Here is a 19032-nt window from a genome sequence, read left to right as displayed (position 1 = left end):
AGTACACAAATCTCACAGAGACGTCCAATAACACACTGAGGAATCCAATCACAAATGGGCTTTTCTGATCAATGGAATATTTTCATGAGATCATTCATGAGTGGAAAATGCAAGTTACCCGTAAAAATACATTTATGAGCACTTTGAGCACTGCTTTAAAATACATAAATAACATCATGAAGACATGAACATTGTAATTAGCATTAAGGATGTCTTGAGATCATATGTGGTATGATTCCATCCTCCAACAGCTTTTTATAAGAAATAAAACACTCAAACCTCTACGAAGGCCTAAAAACGCAGCAGTCAATGTATTCTAACACATTCAAGAGTGACGTGTACATTCTAAGTAAGAAAAGCTACTAAAAATCATGAGTATGAATTTGAGAAAGATACATGAATTATTGGCTCATCATAAATGTGTCATCTGCAGCCTATGCAAGCCTATGGCCTGGCAGTAGAATTACATTGGAAACTGTTCAAATAGGAAAAACATGTTGGCCTATGTGAAATTCAAACTCTTTCACATAAGTCTATTTTAGAATACAATAATATTTAATGTAGCCTATCCATCGGCAGTATAGACGCACAATTCCTGGGCAATTCTATTATTCTATCCCTAGACAGCTGTCCAGAGATACACTGCATATAAATAGGTACACATAGCAGGGGCCTATTCCACCAGCTCCAGTTTACGGCTCTCATCAAAACAATACACCAGAACACCATGACTGCAAACGACAATACACAAACAAAACACTGCGATACCTAATAAAGGAGGACAAAATAAAACGGATTTTGTGGATTTTAAATGGAAATTCAAAGATTTTTATCATTAAACCCAAGTGGGACAATATAGATTTGATATACACATGAATAATACAGTGGCGATTTAATTTAATATTCATTGGGTGAATTTCCGTTTTGACATGCCATCGAGGCTATTGATAAATATCACCGAAATAGGGTCGCAGATCCTACCGAATTCTCCCGGCTACTTGATGATAATAATGTGGCCATTGTCTTTCTGATTTCATCCCCAGTGTTATAAAGGCACATTGCCTACCATAGCCTAATCATATCAGTTTAGAAATATACAATATATCGTATTATTGTTGAGGCTGTGTCAGTGTGTTTTGGCCGTAATATTTCCGAGTACCTATTCATAACCCTCTCATCTATCCCCTCTTCCACCTCCCCTCTCTTCTTTCTCCCAGCGTCAATATCATTCCAGCTCACCGACACCACTCACCTTCTCTCTGCGGGGCTCCAAGGGCTCTCTCCGGGTTGAAGTACGACAACATCCCCGCCAGCACTATCACCCAGCAGTGTCGTCGCATCGTCGCGGGATCCACCACAGCACAATCATTCGAGCGACGCTTTCGGTCTTCTCCTTCTCTCCGCTACCGTATACTGGTCTGGCGCTGTCTTCCCCCGCTAATAAAGAACGTCTCCTTGTTGTTGTGTTCCCCTCCTCCGTTTGATCCCCCTCTCCTAGGTCCGCTACTAAACACCGTGTAAGAGACGCTCTTTGTGCATCCCGTCCTGCCAACCCAACCCATCAAATCCAGAACCGTTACATCAGTGGTCTCTCCACAAAAACGGCGACGAAAACAACAAATAACCCCAATGAGGTCAAACCATCCGCTATTTTCCCCCGTTTCGGCTCTTTCCCTCCGACACCAGTATGAGGGCGACTGTTGTATTTATCTCCCGTTAAACATCCGCTACGTCAGACAAAAGTGAGCTTGCATTATCATGGTTCGCCCGTGGTTTCATGCGAGTGCGTCTGTCTCGCTTCTACACTCTGTCTCGGGCCCGTTTTATTTCGCGGTGCTGTGCGTCTGTGTGCACCTGCTAGACAATTGAATGTATTATACTGCCGCAACTCTGTTTTGTAGCACAATCTATTGAAATTGCTATATTCAAATGTTTTAGGTTAATCATTCGGGTGGTGCATGGATATGAGGTATGTATAAAATAAGCAAAATAACGGAGAACACAGGATTTTGTTATTTGGCAGGCCTAACATTTTTATTGAATTAATTGAAATGGAAAATGTGCAATAATAGTTGGGCCAACCACCGTAAACTCTGTCTACATCAGATAGTTAAATAGAACAGATGCATGTACACACACACCTCCTAAATTGGCACATGCTATTATCAGAAACAAAAAAGACTTGACAGACTTGAATTGACACAATTATAATTGTGACACAATGTTGCCATCAATAGTAAAACATCAAACACACTCCAACTTGAACAGTGGTCTTGTGTTGTGGAGCAAAATGATCTCTGTATTGTCTCACACTTGAGCAGGGTGCCAGACAGACTCCAACACTACACTCAGCTGTCCCAAATCTCTTGATTGGTTTCCTTTCTTTTTCTACCTCATTAGAAATAGCATTGTTCATTCAATGACAACAAACATTAATGAGTCTGCTTAGGATACAACTGAATAACCTTCCAGGCTCTCTAGTCCTTGTCGAAGTCTTCGGCGTCTTTCACATACTAATAAATGTATCTTGAATGCCTCAATGTTCTCTGTCCGTTGCCCAAACAATGAGACTGCATGATGTAGGACTTCAAAAGATGCCATCTCTCCCAGGCATTAGGTCTTTCCTGCCTCTTGCGGGCCAGCTCTGGGGAAATAAGCACTGTTGTACGGCATTCCCTCTCCTCTGTCTCCTTGAGTCGCTCCTTCTCTTTCCCTGTTCCATTCTTCTGGTCCAGCAGGGCCTGGGCTCTCCTCTTCTCCTCCGCCTCTCTCTGCAGTCGCTCCGCTCGCAACCTTTCAATAGAGCTAAGAAAGAGAGAAGAGGTGGTTACCATCAACCATACATGAACATCCAGAGGCTCAGTACACTTGGTTGTGCTCTAGTCCACTTGGCTCCAGTGTACTTGGTCTCTTGGATATGCATCAAGTGGAGTTGAAACAATAACAAAGTGCCACACCCCACCGTCATAAAAGCTGAAGAAATGGAACTACTCAAAATGATAGACAGAGCTATGGATGCAAGGGACTGACCATACACAAAATGATAGACAGAGCTATGGATGCAAGGACTGACCATACACAAAATGATAGACAGAGCTATGGATGCAAGGACTGACCATACACAAAAATGATAGACAGAGCTATGGATGCAAGGACTGACCATACACAAAATGATAGACAGAGCTATGGATGCAAGGACTGACCATACAAAAAATGATAGACAGAGCTATGGATGCAAGGACTGACCATACAAAAATGATAGACAGAGCTATGGATGCAAGACTGACCATACACAAAATGATAGACAGAGCTATGGATGCAAGGACTGACCATACACAAAATGATAGACAGAGCTATGGATGCAAGGACTGACCATACACAAAATGATAGACAGAGCTATGGATGCAAGGACTGACCATACACAAAATGATAGACAGAGCTATGGATGCAAGGACTGACCATACACAAAATGATAGTTATAACAAAGTTGGGGCAATATAGTATTTGTTTACATATACTTGGTTTGCAAAACAGAGTTCTGATGTGGTATGACAGTTAAATGAAGCTAATGAGGCATTTATAACTTATATTCTTTAAGAATGATTTGGTACCATCATTAATTTAGAATTCCAAAAATATATGTAGCAACTGCTTATTGCCCTTTAGGTCAAAGTTAATTGGTCTTATGATTGATCAAAGAAAACAAAACACCCCCAGACATACAGATAAAACAACTAGTCTTGATAAAGACTCAAACTTCTCACCTTTCTCCACCACTGCTTCTCCTCTCCCCTCTACCCTCTTCTCCTTCTTCTTACTCTTATGTTCTTTTCTATCCTTCACCGCCTGTCTTTCTTCATCTCTTTCAAGGGTCCAGCATGTCTTTCGGTCGTCTGTCTCTCTTCTCTCTTCTCCTCTTGACTGAGTGGCAGTCTCTTTCCTTTGTTGTCTTTCTCTTTATCTTTCTCTTCTTCCTGGCCTGTTTTCATGTACCATGGAGTTACCTCTGTCCCAGGTTGGGGGCCTGGGGACACTAGCAGACCAATAGCACGCTCCTCGCTCCTACAAAAACAGAATCACCATAGCATTAGAATAATAGAATATTATCATTCAAAGTAATGATCTGTGATGGGAGGAATCAGGACCAGCTATTACTATTTGGAAAGTTCATCACATCTCATTCTCTGATCCTTCCATTGATGTGATAAGCATCAGGCCATTAAATCTGTTCAAAAATCTTCCATATTAGCACCGAACACTCCATATTTAAATTCCAATATGCATTCTCAATTGCCAACATGGTACCCATTTACATTCAAAATCTTAAACCGAATTGGGCCAATCTCTGTTTAGAAATGTCTCTGGACTAAATAAACCAGGCACTATCATTGGCTGGCTAGATCCACTAGAGAAAAGCTTTGAAGTGTGTTACCTAGAAATGGGATAGAAAAAAACAGTAGCCATGTGCACAAAGAAACTTGATTTCTACACAGGTGAAGGGGAAAGCATAACAGAATGACAGGAGAATTCACCTTTTCATCTTTCTGGTCTTTGAGGTACTCTGCATTTCCTTTCTTCTCAGATGATGAAGAGCTCCTCCATAGGAAATAGATTGAGGTGTTCCACCCTCCTCCACTCCCCTCCCCTCCTCTCTCACCTCCCTCTCCTTCATCCTTCATGCTCCAGACTGTTGAAGTGCAGCTGCGTGACTTCTGTCTCAGGTGCTCTGTTCGCGCCTACAGCAAAGAGATTACTTACCTACATAACATTCAATTGCAATAATGAAGTATATATACACATGTATATACGCACTTTTATGACTTGATACACTATTATAACAATGCCTCTTTTACATCTCTTCTCTTTAAAAAAATCGCACCTGTCATACATCGTATCACACAAAGTTTGGTTGTCAATTCAGACCAGAAAAATCAATTATGAGGAATGTATCAATTTGGGAGGCAACGTTGCTATGGTTACCTTCCTGCTCTGCTCGCTCCACACGGCGTTGGACCCTCTCGCTCCTCTTCTGCGGCTTGTGCCTCGTCCTGGCGCACGCGCGCGACGTTGTCCTTGTTGCGAACATGCCAGCTCTTTTTAGGTAGAATATTCATTTTTCTTCTGAAGTTGAGTGTTTGTTTTGACCAGGCTTGCACAGTTAAACAACAATGTGTCAAAAACATAACATGCCCTGACTTCTGTTGTTTGCACCAGTCCAGTCTCTACTGTGGTCTCCAGTTCGCTAGCTAACGTTAGCTAGCCTTAACCTATTTCCTGTAAAAACAACAACATTTTAACAGCTATTTCAATCGCAGAGATGTAATTCTGACACTGGGTTTTGTACAGCTGTTACCGAATGAATAAAATATTTGCATAACACCAAACAAAAATATATTTAAACACATCTGAAAAGTTAAACAAGCAACCAAAGAGCTATTCAACCACAACCGGAAACATACACCCGAAAATATTATTACGTCATAACGTCTACGTAACTAAATCGATTTTGTAGAAGTTCTCTCACGGGTCAGCAGGGGGCGCACGTTGCACAAGACAGAAATAATAATAATAGCATTTTGTTCCTTATAATTTTGTATTTATTTCAGAGATCTACATACATAAGATACTGATATATATATATATGAGAGAGAGAGACTTGTTAAACTGAAGAACATTAAACATATGTAAACAATATTTAAATCAATTTAGAAAAATAAACACATTTAATGTTGTAAGGTGGGGGTAGAGGTAGCCTCTTTTGGAATCCGAGAGTGAAAGACTTACAGTCTTGTATCTAACATGTAGGTTCAGCATTCCCGAACAGTCCCATTACAAGTCACAATGTTGAATAATCTTTATTTCAACTTGCTTTACCTGTTGTCCGCTGATTGTGTTCTTATTTTGGGAAGTAACAGACAAAATATCAACAGGGAAGTGTTAAACTAACTTTCAATACACTAGACTGGTCTGCATATTCGTTTGTATTTTCAGTACTGGCACAATTCGCACATGACAAACACTTGCACAATATGCAAGTAATGGCCGAGCTTAATTGAATCACAGACCGAACGATGTCCCATACAATCAAACTGGCAAATTTCACAAGCACTTCTAGCTGATTGGTGGGTATAATTTGTGGAACGTTCCAACAGGAATCGTTTCAAAACTTCGTAAAGTATAATGTTTTCAACGTAGCGTGATAAATTCACCTATTTAACTAGCTGCCGAATAGGCATCAACTCACCACGTAGCTTATTCTTAATGTTTGTCCATAGGCTACCAGAGTGAGGACAGACATTTTTCGGAAAAAACGTGGTGAGTGAGAAACTGAATGAAATAGCCCACTCCATACCCGGTATCTTATTCTGCCGCTATACAATTTTGTATCCGTTGTTTGCTGGCAACCTTGTTATTTACGAACTTTTTGGAACAAATTCCTGTTGGAACGTTCCACAAATTACACCCAGCTGACTGCGAGGGAACGTGCTTCGGTCGACAATGTTCGGCTACTGTTTACATAATGTGCAACAATGCCTCTGGAGATTGAAAATACAAGCGACAGAACCTACCGTCGCAGCAAAAAGTCGGGTAAACAATACTTTCCTGTGGATATTTTATCTCCACTTGCTACCGTCAAAAGGACGGACAACCGATATGTGTAAATATAATTGTATTCAACATTCTGGCTTGTAGAGACACTTGCCTCTTTTTTAGGGCGACTTCTTTCACACTGAATAGCCATTGTGTAAACACGGCCACAGTCTGATGTTTAGGCAAGAGGTGAGGAAGAGAATGCAAAGGCAATGAACATGGCAATTGATGTTACAGGTATTATGAGAGAGAAATAGGGTAACAAACTAAATTAGATTATTTAGATGAGTCATTTAGCAGAAGCTCTTATCCAGAGGGATTTACAGTTGGTGCATTCATCTTAAGATACCGTAGCTAGGTGAGAACCACCACTCAATCATAATAAGTACAACTTTGCCTCAAATGTAGCTATCGTACACTAGAGAGTGACAATTGTAAAGTGATTTGTGAACGTGTAGATATGTGCTTTGTGCTATTGCCACATGCATCTCTTAAGCCTTTCAAATCTGCAAGAAGTGCCTTGGGCCGGGATATGGGCCGTGGGTTTGAGCCTGGTGTCTGAGTCAGTTTGCTGCACCAGTGTCAAATGTGTCCAATTGGTCCCTTGTTGGAACCCCCATCTCTCTACTCAGCTCTTCAATCTGCTTATCAGGAACTGCTTATCACGTCCCTCCTGTTAGAGTTAAACACACTGTTATACAAGGTTAAGCTTGAGTATGGCCCATAGACATGGTTTTGTTTCAAACATGTATCATGTAGGACTTCTCCCCATCCATCACTTACCAGTTTAAGCTGGGCCTTTAGCAGATCAACACTCTTCCCATAGACTGTGGCTAGAGCTGCTACGTAACACAGCACCACACTATCAGGACAGGGAGACAGAGGAGAGCAATGTTTATGCAACAAACACAGTCAGAATGTTATGTACAGGAATCTGAACACATGGAAATAACCCATGCTGACCATGAGTCTATGCAGATATGGGCCTCCCATTTGTTGAGTTACCCACCTCCCTGTACCTACTCAATATGACATGGAGAGGATGAAAGGCCAAACATTCAATCAATAGTTTTTTTGGGGGTTTCTTTGTGTTTTTGACTTACCTGGCTAAAGACAGTAGCCTTGAAGATGCCAAAGAAAGCTCCTCCTATGAGGGCCGAGGGAGACGAGCATGAGTTTGATGCGTAGAGAACACAGACCCACTCTCTGACCTAAGGTTAGAGACAAAGCCTTTTTCTGTAGCCTCCTCCTCCAGGTCCACCTGACAGAGGGAGGAGACAGATAGAGGATGGGAGGAATAGAGGAGAGATCATACAGAGAAATTAGAGGGGAGGAAAGAGGAGTGCATCTTCAGTGACCCTGCAGTAAGAGGCAGAGCTCCTACCTGTAGCTGGTAGTGGATGCTTTTCTGTTTGAGTTTGGTGGCCCGGTCTCCCTGGCAACCGTAGTCCCAGCCAGTGAACACCATCTTGCTGTAACTGCCGGCAGAACCTCTGCCTGTTGCCACAGCAATGCGAAGTGCACTCCCCATGCTGTATAATGGACCAATCAGAGTGGGGGGTGGTGTCAGTAAGTCATTAGGGTTAATGTCCATTCTATCCATTTTATTTCTATGCAGATGGAAGTGTAGGGCATTCCAGAAGGTACCGTGCGATGATGCAGATGAGACAGAAGGCGAAGTAGAAGACTGAGGTGAGGAGGTAGGCCAGGGGCAGGTTGTAGTGGAAGCCACTGCTCTCTGCCACGGTGTTGTTATAGTAACCATAGAACATGTAGGAGTACTCCATGAAACCCTGGGAGAGGGAGATAGGTGGAGGGTGGGAAGTGGTGAGAGTGGAGCCTACTAGACTAGAAGCGTACCAGACTTGACACAAACCCACAAAATGACACAAACCCACAAGTAGACACAGACTGTACGTTATTTTTTTTTATTTCACCTTTATTAAAACAGGTAGGTCAGTTGAGAACAAGTTCTCATTTACAACTGCGACATGGACAAGATAAAGTAAGGCAGTGCAACAAAAACAACAACACAGAGTTACACATAAACAAACATACAGTCAATAACACAAAATAAAAATAAAAATAGAAACATCTATGTACAGTGTGTGCAAATGTAGAGGAGTAGGGAGGTAGGCAATAAATAGGACCTAGAGGTGAAAATAATTACAATTTAGCATTAATACTGGAGTGATAAATGTGCAGATGATGATGTGCAAGTAGAGATACTGGGGTGCAAAAGAGAAAGAGGGGTAAGTAATAATATGGGGGTGAGGTGTGCTATTTACAGATTGGCTGTGTACAGGTAGGGTGATCGGTAAGCTGCTCAAACAGCTGATGCTTAAAGTTACTGAGGGAGATGTCGTTCTGCCCCTGAACAGGCAGTTAACCCACTGTTCCTAGACCGTCATTGAAAATAAGAATTTGTTCTTAACTGACTTGCCTTAGTTAAATAAAGGTAAAAATTATAAATAAAGGTAAAGGTAAAAAAAAAAATATATATATATATATATATACACTGCTCAAAAAAATAAAGGGAACACTAAAATAACATCCTAGATCTGAATGAATGAAAGATTTTTATTAAATACTTTTTTTTTACATAGTTGAATGTGCTGACAACAAAATCACACAAATTATCAATGGAAATCAAATTTATCAACCCATGGAGGTCTGGATTTGGAGTCACACTCAAAATTAAAGTGGAAAACCACACTACAGGCTGATCCAACTTTGATGTAATGTCCTTAAAACAAGTCCAAATGAGGCTCAGTAGTGTGTGTAGCCTCCACGTGCCTGTATGACCTCCCTACAATGCCTGGGCATGCTCCTGATGAGGTGGCGGATGGTCTCCTGAGGGATCTCCTCCCAGACCTGGACTAAAGCATCCACCAACTCCTGGACAGTCTGTGGTGCAACGTGGCGTTGGTGGATGGAGCGAGACATGATGTCCCAGATGTACTCAATTGGATTCAGGTCTGGGGAACGGGCGGGCCAGTCCATAGCATCAATGCCTTCCTCTTGCAGGAACTGCTGACACACTCCAACCACATGAGGTCTAGCATTGTCTTGCATTAGGAGGAACCCAGGGCCAACCGCACCAGCATATGGTCTCACAAGGGGTCTGAGGATCTCATCTCGGTACCTAATGGCAGTCAGGCTACCTTTATGAGCACATAGAGGGCTGTGCGGCCCCCCAAAGAAATGTCACCCCACACCATGACTGACCCACCGCCAAACCGGTCATGCTGGAGGATGTTGCAGGCAGCAGAACGTTCTCCACGACGTCTCCAGACTCGGTCACGTGCTCAGTGTGAACCTGCTTTCATCTGTGAAGAGCACAGGGCGCCAGTGGCGAATTTGCCAATCTTGGTGTTCTCTGGCAAATGCCAAACGTCCTGCACGGTGTTGGGCTGCAAGCACAACCCCCACCTGTGGACGTCGGGCCCTCATACCACCCTCATGGAGTCTGTTTCTGACCGTTTGAGCAGACACATGCACATTTGTGGCCTGCTGGAGGTCATTTTGCTGGGCTCTGGCAGTGCTCCTCCTTGCACAAAGGCGGAGGTAGCGGTCCTGCTGCTGGGTTGTTGCCCTCCCACGGCCTCCACGTCTCCTGATGTACTGGCCTGTCTCCTGGTAGCGCCTCCATGCTCTGGACACTATGCTGACAGACACAGCAAACATTCTTGCCACAGCTCGCATTGATGTTCCATCCTGGATGAGATGCACTACCTGAGCCACTTGTGTGGGTTGTAGACTCCGTCTCATGCTACCACTAGAGTGAAAGCACCGCCAGCATTAAAAAGTGACCAAAACATCAGCCAGGAAGCATAGGAACTGAGAAGTGGTCTGTGGTACCACCTGCAGAACCACTCCTTTATTGGGGATGTCTTGCTAATTGCCTATAATTTCCACCTGTTGTCTATTCCATTTGCACAACAGCATGTGAAATTTGTCAATCAGTGTTGCTTCCTAAGTGGACAGTTTGATTTCAAAGAAGTGTGATTGACTTGGAGTTACATTGTGTTGTTTAAGTGTTCCCTTTATTTTTTTGAGCAGTGTATATATATATAAGACTTTTGCAATTCGTTCCAGTCATTGGCAGCAGACAACTGGAAGGAAAGGCGGCCAAAAGAAGTGTTGGCTTTGGGGATGACCAGTGAAATATGTGTGCTATGGGTGGGTGTTGCTAAGGTGACCAGTAAGCAGAGATAAGGTGGGGCTTTACCTAGCAAAGACTTATAGATGACCTGGAGCCAGTGGGTTTGGCGACGGATATGTTGTGAGGGCCAGCCAACGAGAGCATACAGGTCGCAGTGGTGGGTAGTATATGGGGCTTTAGTGATAAAACAGATGGCACTGTGATAGACTACATCCAGTTTACTGAGTAGAGTGAGTGTTGGGGGTTATTTTGTAAATGACATCGCCGAAGTCAAGGATCGGTGGGATAGTCAGTTTTATGAGGGTATGTTTGGCGGCATGAGTGAAGGAGGCCTTGTTGCGAAATAGGAAGCCGATTCTAGATTTAATTTTGGATTGGAGATGCTTAATGTGAGTCTGGAAGGAGAGTTTACAGTCTAACCAGACACCTAGGTATTTGTAGTTGTCCACATATTCTAGGTCTGAACCGTCCAGAGTAGTGATGCTAGTCGGGAGCGAGGGTGTGGGCAGAAATCGGTTGAAGAGCATGTACTTAGCATTTAAGACTCCCAAGAAACACTCTGTGTGACCCTGATTTAGCCCAATGCAGTAGAAATGTGTGGAACCGAGGCCTTTTAGATATTGCTGAAAGCCCCGGGAAAACGTAACCTATATGTGAGGTGATTGTGTATGCATTAACAAGTGCATATAGTTAAGTTCTGTATATGTCACATACAGAAGTTTACATACACCTTAGCCAAATACATTTAAACTTAGTTTTTCACAATTCCTGATATTTAATCCTAGTAAAAATTCCCTGTCTTAGGTCAATTAGGATCACCACTTTATTTTAAGAATGTGAAATGTCAGAATAATAGTAGAGAGAATGAAGTTTACATACACTCAATTAGTATTTGGTAACATTGCCTTTACATTGTTTAACTTGTGTCAAACATTTCGGAATGCCTTCCACAAGCTTCCCACAATAAGTTGGGTGAATTTTGGCCCATTCCTCCTGACAGAGCTGGTGTAACTGAGTCAGGTTTGTAGGCCTCTGCTCGCACACAATTTTTCAGTTCTGCCCACAAATTTTCTATGGGGTTGAGGTCAGGGCTTTGTGATGGCCACTCCAATACCTTGACTTTGTTGTCCTTAAGCCATTTTCCACAACTTTGGAAGTGTGCTTGGGGTCATTGTCCATTTGGAAGACCCGTTTGTGACCAAGCTTTAACTTCCTGACTGATGTCTTGAGATGTTGCTTCAATATATCCACATCATTTTCCTACCTCATAATGCCATCTATTTTGTGAAGTGCACCAGTCCCTCCTGCAGCAAAGCACCCCCAAAACATGATGCTGCCACCCCCGTTCTTCACGGTTTGGATGGTGTTCTTCAGCGTGCAAGCCTCCCACTTTTTTTCTCCAAACATAACAATGGTCATTATGGCCAAACAGTTCTATTTTGTTTCATCAGACCAGAGGACATTTCTCCAAAATGTCCTCCATGTGCAGTTGCTAATGGTAGACTGGCTTTTTTATGGTGGTTTTGGAGCAGTGGCTTCTTTCTTGCTGAGCAGCCTTTCAGGTTATGTCGATATGGGACTCGATTTACTGTGGATATAGATACTTTTGTACCTGTTTCCTCCAGCATCTTCACAAGGTCCTTTGCTGTTGTTCTGGGATTGATTTCCACTTTTCGCACCAAAGTATGTTCATCTCTAGGAGACAGAACGCGTCTCATTCCTAAGCGGTATGACGGCTGCGTGGTCCCATGGTGTTTATACTTTGGGACTATTGTTTGTACAGGTGAACGTGGTACCTTCAGGCGTTTGGAAATTTCTCCCAAGATGAACCAGACTTGTGGAGGTCTACAATTTTTTTTCTGGGGTCTTGGCTGATTTCTTTTGATTTTCCCATGATGTCAAGCAAAGAGGCACTGAAATTGAAGGTAGGCCTTGAAATAAATCCACAGGTACACCTCCAATTGACTCAAATATTGTCAATGAGCCTATCAGAAGCTTCTAAAGCCATGACATCATTTTCTGGAATTTCCCAAGCTGTTTAAAGGCACAGTCAACTTAGTGTATGTAAACTACTGACCCACTGGAATTCTGATACAGTACGCTATAAATTAAATAATCTATCTGTAAACAATTGTTGGAAAAATGACTTGCACAAAGTAGATGTCCTAACCGACTTGCCAAAACTACAAGAAAATTGTGGAATGGATGAAAACGAGTTTTAATGACCCCAACCTAAGTGTATGTAAACTTCCGACTTCAACTGTATATCATTTGTACATTTTGAGTAATGTCTCTTAGGGCTGGGAATTGCCAGGGACCTCACGATAAGATATGATATCGATACTTTGGAGCTGATACAATATGTATTGCGATTCAATAATGTGATTTGTTTGCGATTCGATGTTCCAAACATACTCACCATATGTCTGCTGCAAAGGACAGCCATTGAGAACACAAGTTGTAATCAGTCATGGAAGTAAGTGCTGAAAACAAATAGGCTCCGGATTTAAAAAGAAGATGGAGAACAAGTTATGAAGAAAAAATACTGGAGTTGTGTTGCAGATACAGCCAACCAGTGCACTCACGATGAACCTTCAGAGCAGAGCAGATAGGCCTATTATACATCATGAAGCACGCAGATGATCTTCCCTGAGACGGTTTCTAACAGTTTGTACAGAAAGTCTAAGGTTTGCAACAAACAAAAAAGTTTAATGAGCTGGTCTCAGACAATCCCGCAGGTCAGGTCCTGGGCTGGCCTGGCCTGGCAACATGTGGTCTGCGGTTGTGAGGCCTGTTGGACATACTGACAAATTCTCTAAATCTATGTTGAGGCAGCTTATGGTAGAGAAATGAACATTCACCCTCCGGCAAAGCTCAATTGAACATTTCTGCAGTCAGCATGCCAGTTGCACACTCCCTCAAGACTTGAGGTATCTGTGGCATTGTGTTGTGTGACAAATATTTAGAGTGGCCTTTTATTGTCCCCAGCAAAAGGTGCACCTGTGTTACGATAAAGTTGTTTAATTAGCTTCTTGATATGCCACAACTGTCAGATGGATGTATTTTCTTGGTGTTACGGATACAGTTATCCTGTGTGTGTGTTTCTTTCTCTCCTTCTCCCCTCACAGGTGAAAATCATCACTCCCCAATCAATCATCAATCAGAAGACACACCTCCTCCTATTTCCTACCCTATCACAGTTCCTTCCCCCATGGTTTAAAAACCCCATCATTTGTTTGCTCTGGAGCAATCTCTCGCCCAATCTCTCTGTAAATGCCATGTCTGTAGGTCTCTGTGTTTCACTCTCACTTTGTGTCTTAACCTCTTTTGTTTAAAGCACCTCCATAGCACTTTGTCATCACCTGTGAGTATTGTTTTGGTTATGGTGTTTTTGTTTGTTGCTGGTGGGAAAAGGGGGAAACCAAGACAAGTCGCCCATGGGCATACACTACCCGTAGGTGAACTTTGTTAAATACACTAGTTAGAACTGGGCGGACCACCCACTGTATTTTTGGTTAGTTAGTTAGCTGTTGTTAAAGTAGGCTAGTCTAGCTTAGGGGTGTTTTGGATGCTTATTGTTTCTTTCCTTGGGTCCAGCTCAGCCCCTTTTCCTGCTCCCCCCATTACCGTGTGTTTATAAATAAACCTAGAGTTTGACGGTAGATTTCTGTTGTCGTGGTTATTTCGTGCACACTTTTACTTTGTCACAATAATAATTTGCATGAGTTATGTTACGGGTCTCATTACCATCCCCCCTAGACTGTCGGGCCAAAAGGGATTCGTAACACTTGGTAAAGGAGAAATTCTCACTAACGGATATAAACAACTGTGTGCACAAAATTTGATAGAAAAGCATTTTGGAACATTTCTGGGATCTTTTATTTCAGCTCATGAAACACGGGACCAACACTTTACATATTGATTTATATTTCTGTTCAGTGTATACTGTATCATTGGGTACAACAGTTGAACAAAGCTTATGAGAAATTAAGTAATATTCCTCAAGAATCAATGGGTTCTCTATATTAATGTAAAATTCCAAACCATTTGAAGCAGAATGATTGAGTCTTTTTTAAGTGTACTGCCTTCATTTATGGACTGGGCAGTGTCCGTGGGCGGGGTTTTGGTTGTGATTGACACGTTGTTGCGGTAGTTGGAAGTGGGATTTACCAACTCATCACTGTGCTTGAATATTTGTTCCAGGGATTGTTAACTATATTGAATGTCGGCCTGAATTTAAACGTGAGCACGTTTACTCTAGAAGTTTAGCTACATTCTTTGAACAGAGATGCACATCCTAACATGTCAAAAAAAAATATTAACACATGCTTGTCACCAGTAGCGTTGAAAGGTTGCAAGTTTGAATCCCCGAGCTGACAAGGTACAAATCTGTTCTGCCCCTGAACAAGGCAGTTAAACCGCTGTTCCTAGGACGCTATTGAAAATAAGAATTTGTTCTAACTGACTTGCCTAGTTAAAGGTAAAAACAATAATTGGTTAACTAGCAGGTGGGTAGGAGCTGTGCAGTGTCTTGTTGGTTCCAGACTTGGTGCATCAGTTCTCCATGTTATCAGAACTGTCTTGGGTGGCTGGAGTCAATTTTTAGGCCTTCTGACACCGCCTGGGTTAGAGGTCCTGGATGGCAGGGAGCTCAGCCCAAGTTATGTACTGGGCCATAAGCACTACCTCTAGCGCCTATGCGGCTGGATGCTGAGCAGTTCCTATACTAAGTGGTGATGCAGCCAGTCAAGATGCTCTCAATGGTGCAGCTGTAGGACTTTGAGGTTCTGAGGGCCCATGCCAAATCTCTTCAACCTGAAGAGGTGTTCCTGCCCTTTTCAACGTGTGTGTAGACACCAAAGAACTTGAAGCTCTTGACCTGCTCCACAACAATGTGCATGGGGGCATGCTCGGGCCCTCCATTTCCTGTAGTCCACGATCAGCTCCTTTGGCTTGCTGAGGTTGTCCCGGCACCACACTGCCAGATCTGACCTCCCTGTAGGCCGTCTCAAGAATAAGCAAATAGCACAGGGTAAGTGCTTTGTCTGCCATAACTCTCCAATACGATTGTGGATTCATGGGAAGAAATGTAGGTGAAATGCACGTTTATCATACAGCCTAGTTAGATTGATTCATGAATTTGACAAAATTTAGGCCAATCTGCAGTTAAAATGATAAAGCAGTCATCCATCCACTCCCTTTATGGGGCTGAGAAATGTAAACTCAGAGCTGCTATGGATGCAAGGAACAAATATCCATAATATGAAATGTTTAACATTGGTTACAATGGCATAAAACAAGCTTATGTTGGATCCTGATGGGAAATACACTGAACACAATGAATGGGCCTCATGGTATCTGTGCATTCAAGTTGCCATGTATACAATGCAATCGAGTTAGTTTTTCCATAGTTTATGCCTGCCCATTCCAAAATCCCACCACAATCATGGGGCACTGCCCACATGACACCATCTGCCCGGTACAGTTGAAACCGGGATTCATCCATGAAGGGCACTTCTCCAGCATGCCAGTGGCCATCGAAGGTGAACATTTGCCCACTGAGGTCAGTTACAACGTAGAACTGCAGTCAGTCCAACACTAACCACTAGGCTACCCTGCCGCCCCAATAGCTATGATCTGCATTCACCTTTTTGCCCTCTTGACTTGTCACCATTCATCCCATTGCCTAGTCACTTACCATCTACTCAAATTCCTTAATACCCCCAACCTGGTACCATGTCTCTAGTCAAGTTATGGTTAGTCAGTGTTACTTTTCATTTATTTCTTTCCACTGTTGTGAACAGCCCATACACAAGCAGTTCAGTTCGTCTACTCTACACCGGTTTAGTCACTCCCATAGCCAACTCTGAGCAAAAGTCAGAATTACATTATCCCTATAACTGTCCAGCAATCATATCTAGAACCCTTATATAGCCATTACATGAAGGCAATCATGTAAGAGAGACCTTACCTAGCTTAGTTTCCACCACATATCAAATAAAAATTATCACTTAAATGTGTGGTCAAATGTTTTTATTATTGAAAAACAGGAAGTGTCAGTCAGCCTCCATTTTAATCCTCCTCTTCCTCATCGGCTCCCCCAGCACCACCCTGGCCCTTCTTGGCATTCTTTCTCTTGACACGGCCGGGGCGTCCTCCACCGTATGGTGAACGCAGGGAGAAGTCAATGTGCTTCTGGCTGTCCAGGCGCACCACGAAGGAGGGGATGTTGACCACCTGCTTGCGCACACTGGAGAGAGAAAGGAGACCTCAATGAGTGATTTGTTCCTCCCCACTTAATATCAGACAAATAACCATCTACACGGGAATAGTTTGGCATCAATGACAGGCCTCATTCACGAGGAATTCTTGACACCACAGGAAGTCTGAATATTAATTGTAATCATCGGCCTGCCTGATGAGGTAAAGTACTCTAACCAAACTAAATTGAAGACCATGCAATTGCCTTACAAGTCAAATACACTTGACAGTTTGCCGTGACCATTGGTCCACATCTGCTTGAGGTGCAATCCTCCATACATTACCTGTCAGCAAATAAGGCAGTCTGCCTCTCGCTTGGCTCTGGGCAGTCTTATAGACGAGGTATACAGTCTGTTACTGCATTGACCTTGCTGAAACTGGTTTGCCTACTCTTGATGGGTAGGATTGGCCCTGGGCAGTCATTGACAAGGTATACGGTTTGTTACCGAATTGACCTTGCTGAAATGTTAAACCATACTCAGGGATGAGTTATCGTTTGTGAGGCCCTCTAAAAATTAAGAAAGTAACTCGTGAGTTCCACCTCAGTTACCTGAACAGTTAATAAAGGCGAGAGAATTTTAGAAATGTACATGTTACAAATGGTTTAACAACCACTCAAGTTCATCATAGAGCCTATTTAAAATAACAGACCAATGTAACAATCTACCGACTTGTCCTTTCTAGCATGGCCATCTAGTGACCATCTCCAACAGCTTACCGGATGTGCCTCTGGCGGATGAGAACGCGGGCGTGGTGGATGCTCTTAGCAAGGCCCAGCTTGAAGACCTGCGTCTGGAGCCTCCTCTCCAAGAAGTCCTCCACCTTCAGGCCCAGGATGTAATCGAGCTTCATCTTGCCCTCATCCAGCACACCGATCCTCACCAGACGCCTGAGCAGGGCGTTTCCTAGGAGACAGGATGCAGCAATTCAGTCACTGATCACAAAGTAGGGCCGTTAATCTGGCCCTAATCAGGGACTGATTGAGACCTGGAACCCCAGGTGGGTGCAATTAATTCAGGTAGAACTAGCAGTAATCTGGCCCTTTTAGGGTAAAATCTGAATACTCCCGATTTAAGGCATCTGGAAATCTGACTGACGGCCTCATTCACTAGGAATTCTTGACACCACAGACAATCTGAATATCGAATATTTAAATCATTGGCCGATATCTCACTAGCTAACAGCTCAAAGGACTTCTACAAACAGTCAAAATATAGTTCAGAGAACAATCTAGCTGTGGTGTACCTTCAAAAAGACGCTTGGGGTCCTTCTCATCCAGAGTGAGCAGCTCTCTGGCGGCCTTGCGGATCTTGGCCAGGGTGAACTTCACCCTCCACACCTCACGCTTGTTTCTCAGACCATACTCCCCTGAGAGATTAAAGTTAATTTACTGAAAAAATAACACGGTATTTAGAGACCAGCAGATTCAATATAAACCAACACCTGCTATTTGCAAACATACCGATAAGTTTAAGCTCCTGGTCGAGACGAGACTTCTCGAAGGGGCGGCGGGGTGTGACGTATGTCTTGCGACAAACCCAACTCCTAGCAACGGGCATGGTGGATCAAAGTGCCTGAGGAATAACAATTGATATGGCTGTTCAGTTCCAACATTGCGATTACACAAGTGATTATACTGAATGTCAACCCATGTTAATTATTCTGCAGACCATCTTAAGTCATACACCCATTAATACTTAACATGTTTAATAAGGCAGTTACGCTATTATCAAAATATAAGTACATTTAATTGTATGGATCAGGGTCCACTGGGTCCACAGGGTTCACTGACAGGCTCCGATAGTTGTACTCCGTAATTTGGCTGGCGAAACCAAGTGGGAACGTGTTAGCCATTTAACTAGCGTCAAATAACATTTATATTAAGGAATTGGTTTCCCAACCTACACAACTTCAAATTGTAAATGTAGTTTGATAAAGTGTAAAGCTTTTAAGATGCAGAGATAACTACAGCACCGTAACGCCTCACCGGCGCTAGCTCACTCTTACTAGCTAGC

The 19032-nt window shown here is 42.9% G+C and overlaps 1 protein-coding gene, 1 long non-coding RNA gene and 1 pseudogene across 2 annotated transcripts; 1 reads left to right on the top strand and 2 right to left on the bottom strand.

Annotated features, from left to right (window-relative positions):
- Positions 1 to 2007: 2007 nt before the first annotated feature.
- Positions 2008 to 5143, bottom strand: LOC135566849 (leukocyte receptor cluster member 1 homolog; annotated as a pseudogene).
- Positions 5144 to 6222: 1079 nt separating this feature from the next.
- On the top strand, positions 6223 to 13964 carry LOC135566850 (uncharacterized). The gene is made up of 3 exons (XR_010462196.1): positions 6223 to 6588; positions 8210 to 8283; positions 13885 to 13964. It is a non-coding gene; the product is annotated as an uncharacterized LOC135566850 (long non-coding RNA).
- A 2810-nt stretch (positions 13965 to 16774) lies between these two features.
- On the bottom strand, positions 16775 to 18864 carry LOC135566851 (small ribosomal subunit protein uS4). The gene is made up of 5 exons (XM_065014446.1): positions 18762 to 18864; positions 18480 to 18591; positions 18263 to 18385; positions 17736 to 17922; positions 16775 to 17006 (listed from the first exon to the last, which is right to left on the bottom strand). Exons 2-5 carry the CDS (start codon positions 18574 to 18576, stop codon positions 16829 to 16831), a joined length of 585 nt encoding a protein of 194 aa, XP_064870518.1. The 5' UTR covers positions 18577 to 18591; positions 18762 to 18864; the 3' UTR covers positions 16775 to 16828.
- Between the last annotated feature and the right edge of the window lie 168 nt (positions 18865 to 19032).

This window comes from Oncorhynchus nerka, unplaced genomic scaffold (assembly GCF_034236695.1).
Source record: "Oncorhynchus nerka isolate Pitt River unplaced genomic scaffold, Oner_Uvic_2.0 unplaced_scaffold_3103, whole genome shotgun sequence".
Classification (NCBI taxonomy): Eukaryota; Metazoa; Chordata; class Actinopteri; order Salmoniformes; family Salmonidae; genus Oncorhynchus; species Oncorhynchus nerka.
This window is presented reverse-complemented; position numbering and strand designations above follow the sequence as displayed.

What these genes read in the sequence shown, in the direction of transcription:
- LOC135566851 (XM_065014446.1), bottom strand. Translation starts at nt 18,576, where the DNA reads ATGCCCGTTGCTAGGAGTTGGGTTTGTCGCAAGACATACGTCACACCC. An exon ending in CCAGGAGCTTAAACTTATCG is followed by an intron (nt 18,386 to 18,479) that starts GTATGTTTGCAA and finishes TTAATCTCTCAG; the next exon opens with GGGAGTATGGTCTGAGAAAC. An exon ending in ATCCGCCAGAGGCACATCCG is followed by an intron (nt 17,007 to 17,735) that starts GTAAGCTGTTGG and finishes TTCTCTCTCCAG; the next exon opens with TGTGCGCAAGCAGGTGGTCA.